General features: G+C 33.4%; 1 protein-coding gene across 11 annotated transcripts in view; it reads left to right on the top strand.

The window, feature by feature from the left end:
* The window catches only part of LOC102676276 (leucine-rich repeat-containing protein 24), a 419,962-nt gene that overhangs the window by 250,209 nt on the left and 162,524 nt on the right, over positions 1–7,229 (top strand). For 2 of the 11 annotated variants that reach the window (XM_031509242.1, XM_031509238.1), the window contains exon 1: positions 2,562–2,778. The exons of 6 other annotated variants lie outside the window; for them this stretch is intronic. Coding sequence is in view for 1 of the 5 variants with exons in the window: in XM_031509234.1 (XP_031365094.1) it covers positions 2,763–2,778 (16 nt within the window). In the remaining 4 variants the exon portion in view is untranslated. Of the gene's footprint in view, positions 1–2,560; positions 2,783–7,229 lie in introns of those variants that run through there. 3 more of the 11 variants (XM_031509234.1, XM_031509244.1, XM_031509245.1) reach the window with 3 other exon arrangements.

Below are 7,229 nucleotides of genomic sequence, written 5' to 3'. Positions count from 1 at the left end.
TTTCATTTTCAATATTATTACAATTATGAAAGATTTTATATAAAAAAAAAAAAAAAAAAATAGACAAAAAAAGAATAAAGTTATAAAAATATTGTTTGAATTATAATAAAAATGATTATAATTAGAATATAATAAATATTGCATATTCTAATAAATAAATTAATTTTTGGATTAAATATTGTTAAAATTTAAATTGCTATTAATTAAATGTTCTTTGTGATTTGATTATATCTAATTAAGTTAAAAATTTCTGATCTATCAAGTTCTCTGATGAGATATTAAGAATTTAATCTTCGCATTCATCGTTATAACGATAAAGTCATTATATAAAGTCATTGGACATTCAAAGTATTAAAAATTTTCAAAGAATTTCAGATAGATTGAAACTCAAAGTCGATGAGATTTAAAGAAGTTTATAATTTCATTTTTTGATATTGTCGAGAATTAAGTATCAAGGTCTAACAATTATCAGATAAACGATAAACGAAACAAAACTTTTTCATTTTTTTTTTCTAATTATAAAAGAATGATAACTATTATAATATATTGTTCAATATAATAAATATTGAACAATCACTTCTATAAATTTATCCTTACAAAAATTAATTAAACCGTAAAGTTTTAATTAATATAAAGTATTCGAAATTTAGATATAAAAATTCAATATTTTTCAAGCATATCATTTATGCTATCTGAAAAATATTCTCATTTTGATTACCAAAACACTATTAATTTCTATCAATATCTCATCATCAACCTCAATTTTCTTGTTCAAAAATATCTAAAAATTCTTTTCACTCCAAAACATCTCAACTAAAATTTTCAATCAGTTAAAATATCCTTAAAACATTCACAAAACGAGTGACATTACAATCATCAAAAATATACTACTATTACAATTTCTACCAACCTTCAACAAAATAACCATCAATCATCCCAATAATTGAATGTCCTCTAAAATTCTCCTCGATTCCCTCTCGTCTCAAAAAACGTTTCAACGTTTCAAAGAACGGTTAAAATTCTCGGTCAAAAGTTGGATGGAAAAACTCGTTTCCAGAAGACGATGGAACCGGCGTTTCCTCATCGGATTTCAAGTTTTCTTCGCACGCAGCTATGTACAGAGACAGAGAGAGAGAGAGAGAGAGAGGGAGAGAGAGAGAGCAATCGATCCGATGCTCGAGGCTCTCGCGGCCCACCGCCTCATTCTTCTCTCGAATCTTCACCGATCCAGTCCTCCATGCAATTTACGTCTCTCTGCACTTTGCGTGGACGGATATTCCAGCGAACTTCTTCTCCTCGACCAGAGGCTCTCTGCTAACGTAACACGCCTACTCGTCGTGTAAAATAAAAGTTTCAGAGTGGAACCGGATCCCTCGTACGGATATCTGTATACGTTTATCCTCGTCGACAATTTACAACGATCAGACCACTGCCGGCGAATAAACGTGTATCGCGATAAGAATGGTATTATATCTGCTTAGAGCCATTTTTGAAACGCGTTAACGGATATCAAGAGCGACGAGATCGCTCGTTTTTGAGTGCGTTTCGATCGGCGTGGACGTGTTTGAAGATCGAGTTTGAAGATCGAGTTTGAAGATCGTTGGCATAGGTCATTTCTATTTTTATATAGGGCTAGCGTTTACAAACGCGTACAGTTATCGGTGAATCGATGTATAACACGTGTACTCGTATCCCAAATTAATCTCTGAGGGAGATATATGGTTTGGTTAGAAGAAGATCGGTTTGGTCTTTTTGTTATTAGCGATGAGTGCCACGAGATTGCTTCTTGTTTTCATTGACTGGATTTTTTTAGCACGCAGGAAGGATTTGTTTTCTGTGTTAACAAAATGATGCATGTGATCTTTGATTTAACAGTTTTTTTTCAAAAACTCGTTTTGAGGTTTATATCATCGTAAATCATAATCTTTATCGTCTCGCTACGTTTGGATCTAGATATTTATAAATGGAATTGAAACATCCAGAGAAGGATTTTAGAATAAGCATTTGTCAAAAAATGATTAATGCTAGATAATATATATATATTTTTAACGAGTAAATTCTAAGTTAACTTAAATATAGATAGGAACAAGTAAGTCGATCGATATTTTAACGATGTACAATTCCATTTAAATAATTGATAACGAAATATCAAAGAGTATTTGTAATCGCTGATTCGATACGTGAATCATTTAAAGAAAAAACAATGATACTCCAATAAACAACAATCAAAAATATTCCATTTGATAAAAAAAAAATATAGTATTTAAATTGTTACGATTAACATATCTTTTTCTTCGAGTGACACAGTAATTTCTACGATGTAAATAATGTAAAAGTTTCAACCTCAAGAATCGTTATCTAAAAAGAATCGAAAAGTTTGATAAAAGTGGAAAAAGCTTATCTGTATTTATACTGTTATTGATTTTCTCGCTAATCTAATCTATTAGCTATATCGCGCGAGGTAAATTTAACCTCATATCACGTTTCATTTCTTCAAGTCTTAAATACAACTAAATCATTGAATGAATAACACTGAATGAAGAATAGAGAAAGAAAGAGAGAGAGAGAGAGGAAAAAATTATAATGTTCCTAGAAAATACGTGTGCATCATAGACAGCGTGAAAGCGTGGATAGGATAGAGTTTTCACAAATGATCGTGCTCAGTGACGGTGAACAGATAGAGGACAAATAGGAGAAACAGAAGGGAGGAGCAGAGGGCCAGCCAAGTTTGCCAATTTCGCGGTGCGATTGAACCCGGGCGGATGTGCTCGGCAAGACGTGAGTAAGCCGCTTTATTACCAGCCGAGCGAAAGTTAAGCCAGCTTTTCAAACCCCTCTCGAATCTTTCTTCAAGTATCGATTAACTTCTCGACCGCGAAGGCTTAAAGCGCCTTCGACGCCTTCAACGCGCGCACAATTTTCGCAAGAATTCGTTTCCTTTTGGGAACAACGAGCCTTTTATTAATTTTTATTTAACCCAATGCGTCGACAAAACGGTGCCAAAGAGATTTCGAGTTCGCGTCGCGAATATTTCTCGTGCTCTCGAAAAGTTTTCGTTCGAATGAACGAAACTTTGGGGCGGTTCCGCGTCGTTGATCCGCGCCGAGAAGATTCTCGTATTACTCCATTTGAACTTGAAAAGTATAATTTCGATTCGACGCGCGGAATTTTAATCAAAATCGTGTGTTACAATTCTTCAGGTGTGTTTTAGGAAATAATTATTTCATTTCTTCTTGAACGTTAATATTAAAGTGAGTACGTTTCGATTTTAAATACGATATGAATTTTTGTAGAAATTGTTAAAATATAATTGAAATGCCGCTCTAAGAAACACGTGGTCTATGTATAATCGAATATCATCGCTGATAGAGTAAAAGATAACATCTGAAATAATATCCACATCTATTAAGCAATTGCACAATGCCTTGTAAAATTGCAATTTGTAATGGGAATATATACAGTACAGGAAATGAACGGAAAACTGCAAGAGCAAAATAAACGTGGAGCAAAAATTACACTCGAAAAGATTGGAGCGACGTTCGAGATATACGGTTTCGTGAAACGTATGCACGCGTGATGGATCGATGGGCCGGGACGTAATAATTTAGCAAAAAGGCGAGAAGATAGGAAAGGGAGGGGGAGGGGATGGCGACACCTAGGTGGAAGAGGCGAGGCGTGAACGACGTGGCGGAATCCAGAGAGTATTCGTCGAACGACCACCGATGAAAGGAGAAACTTCGATCGTTTATCACGCGCGTTTCGAGGCCAAAGTTTCGCCCCAAGTTAAACTGTTTGGACGAGCACGAGGCACGCGGATTATGGATCCAAATCGTCGATTGTTATCGTCCCCACCTTACTTTAATCCCGCGTGCCTTTTCAATAAAAGCTTCGTGACCCCGCGGTTTCCTCCGCAAACTCCATTCACGAACTCACGTTCCTAATAACGAATTAAATTATATAAATTCAATCACCACCCTTTTCTTCTCCCCTTAATGGCCATTTTTCCTTTATTATCCGCCACTCGACGCCTCTCCTTCGCGCTTCTTATCCCCGAGGAACATCTCTTTCCCCTTTTGAAACACCACTTCAGCATCCCCGTCCGAATCAATTGAACGAGTCGAAATGAGCGTCGAAATGATCGTGTTTTATTCAGGACGTTCTTATTTCAATTCTATCTTTTGTCCTTTCATTGGCACTCCATTGGTGTTAGCTCGAATATCGTTGAGTGGGAGGATTGTTCGATCGACTTCGAGATTCGATATTCATTGAATAAGAAATAAATTAAATTGGATGTATAGTGAGAACGATTGTTCAAAGGACGAATTTCTTGTAAAATAAGCGGATAAGAAATCTATATATCCGTTGATGTAAAATTTCTTTCGAATTCTCCCGATGTTTAAATAATAAGAAATACGATGATATATAAAAATTGTAACAACAAAAATTCCATAAAAATCTCTCTTATCAAGGCACGTCGATCAATCTTGCTCTATTTCCTCCTCTCTGTTTACGTCTTCCTTTGCGTCGAAATATTTTTCCAAGAACGAACGTCGTTCAGCGAGGAAAGAATTCCTTGGAGGAGGGAAAGAATTCCAGGGCGCAGTTGGGTCGGAGCAATTAATCAAATCACGGAAGAGGCGTGACGCGCCGACTTTGAATATTCAGCGGGTCGATATCGCGTAAAAAAACGACGATACACGTACGTTTAATCAGTTGATGACTTTCTCCACCAACTCGAGAAACTCGAATCAACGTTGCTGCTTCGACCTTCGTGGTCTCGTTCCTTCCTTTCAAAGCTGACTCTTGGTAGATGGACAGTCTGTCCACGCCAGGAAATCGGTTACGATTTCCGACGACGAAAATACTCCATTTTCGAATACTCGAATTAGGTTATTAATTAATTTTAAAGTGTTCGATGCAAGATGAAATTCATCATACTTCGCATGATATTTTCTATTTTACAATTTGGTACATCAAAAATCTTGGAATGTGATCATGAGCAGAAAATGGATCGGCAATAATCTCGATTCGTTGCGAAATATCGAGAAATCCCGATTCTTTCCAAAATTCGGGTTTTCTATAAATTAATGATGATTTTATACTAGGTTTTTAACTCTGTTTTTTAACTCTGTCTCATAAATAATGGATGGACAAAAGTTTTTGAAAAGAACTTGAGCAAAAAATATTTTAACATTTTGATATGAGAGAAGATTTTTTTTTTTAATTGTCGCAGGAAATCTATTATATCTGTTATATTACGAGTAGATGTTATTTCTGATATTTGATACATATACGAATGTTCGTATTTTATTTTTTTGGAATTGAACGTCAATTAAAATGTTTTTGTATAAATTGATAAAGTCACGGGGAATTGATATTGTTTAATTATTGTTTACGCGAACGATCGAATTTAACGAAACAACATCGGGATGCGGTAGTTATTTTGGAACAATAATAGTTTCTTGTACGCAATTAAATAGCGTGTATCGCAGCTTGTCAACATAAATTTCCAATTATTAAAGCTATTTCGATATACCTGCATAAAATTTACATCTATGATACATATAGATGAATAATACGATTTCTGGAAATTCGCTGATAAAACAAATATATTAATTAATTTCCACGAAATTTCAACGATAAAACAGTTTGAAAAAGTAAATTTTAACGGTTTAGCACGGTTTAAACTCCAATTATAGTATCAAGTGCCGTTGCAAAAAGGACAATTCTCATTTGATTATCAAAGTTAAGCTGTATTAAGCCATACAGCTGAAATGGTCAACTATCCTCCTCAAATTCCGCTGTTATTATAGTTATCCCAGCAACCGCGACGATAGTTATCACAATGAGACTAATAAATCGAATAATTATAATGAATTATCATATAATCCAGGTGATATCAGCATTTATAAAACACAATATTCGAGTATTATTTTTTCATAATAAACGTAAAAAGAATATAATAATTCTCATTGAAGAAACATCTATCTGTAATTATTATAAAGTAAAAGCGTATTTAAAACTCGAATTACGAGATCTTTCAAATGTGAAATATATATTTTTGGAACATTTTCTTTGAATGAAAACGTAATTTCATTTGCGTGAATAGTTGCAATTAATAGTTTGATTTGGTTGAATTGTTTTGATATTTAATGTATCGAGAGAAATATAAATATAATTTATTTATAATTCTTCGATCAAATATTATTTTAATTATTACTTAATTATTATTACCGGCAATATTATTACCGGTATTTTGATTTTCAATTCTTCTTTTTTTTTCGCTCTAAAGATCATAAGTAAATAATATTAAATAATATTGTTAATATTGGAATATTATAAATATCATGTAAAAATATACCAAACAAAGAATTATTTATTATTTATTTGACAACAAAAGTTACGAATCTTTTTTCTTTCTTTTTCGTTTAATCCTTTTTTTAATATGAAATTTATATTATATCTTAATTTTCAATTGCATAGTTGGCAGGTGTGGCGCATGACAAATAAAGATATAGCGCACTACGAGTAAAGTCTGCTCGCCTGCAAACAAAGAGAACATCCAAGTTCAAATATCGTGGTTATTAAAGTACACACCATTCAAACGTGAAACGAGCAGAACAATTTACAATCCTTTGATAAAGCTGGAATTAATTTTATTTATTAATATTCAAGTAGCGCGGAAAAGACAAATAAAAAAAAATCAGATCGGATAAAAAATTTAAATCAACGATTCCCGATAACTAAATCGTTCAACGTTCAAACGAACGATTCAAACCTCAATCTATCGATTCTTTCCCTTCCTCGAGCTTTCAAAGATCGTTTATACCAAGTATAAGAAGAATTCTTCGACAGACAAGCAATTTTCCCTTATCTTGCTTTGAGAAAGAAGTTAAATCTCCGATAACACTTTTTCTATATACAACTTCTATATACCAATTCTTCGTAAAGCGAACATTAACGATATTGTGAGTGTTCTTCTTGTGAAGACTCCTTAAAGTGGAATTTCCTATAAAACGTCAGTCATGTGTATCTAATCCAGACTTAGTCAACTTCTAACCGCAAACCGCTAATCACGAGTTCCATCACTAATCTGTTCCCTCTCACTTACAAATAAGACAAAGAAATAACTATCTTACGTTATTTCATCTCTGATATTACGATTATATAAATATCAAAGTCATTCGATAAGGATCAAAATAATATAGACATTAAATTCAATAATTTTT

Source organism: Apis dorsata, unplaced genomic scaffold (assembly GCF_000469605.1).
Source record: "Apis dorsata unplaced genomic scaffold, Apis dorsata 1.3 scaffold_133, whole genome shotgun sequence".
NCBI classification, from domain to species: Eukaryota; Metazoa; Arthropoda; class Insecta; order Hymenoptera; family Apidae; genus Apis; species Apis dorsata.
This window is presented reverse-complemented; position numbering and strand designations above follow the sequence as displayed.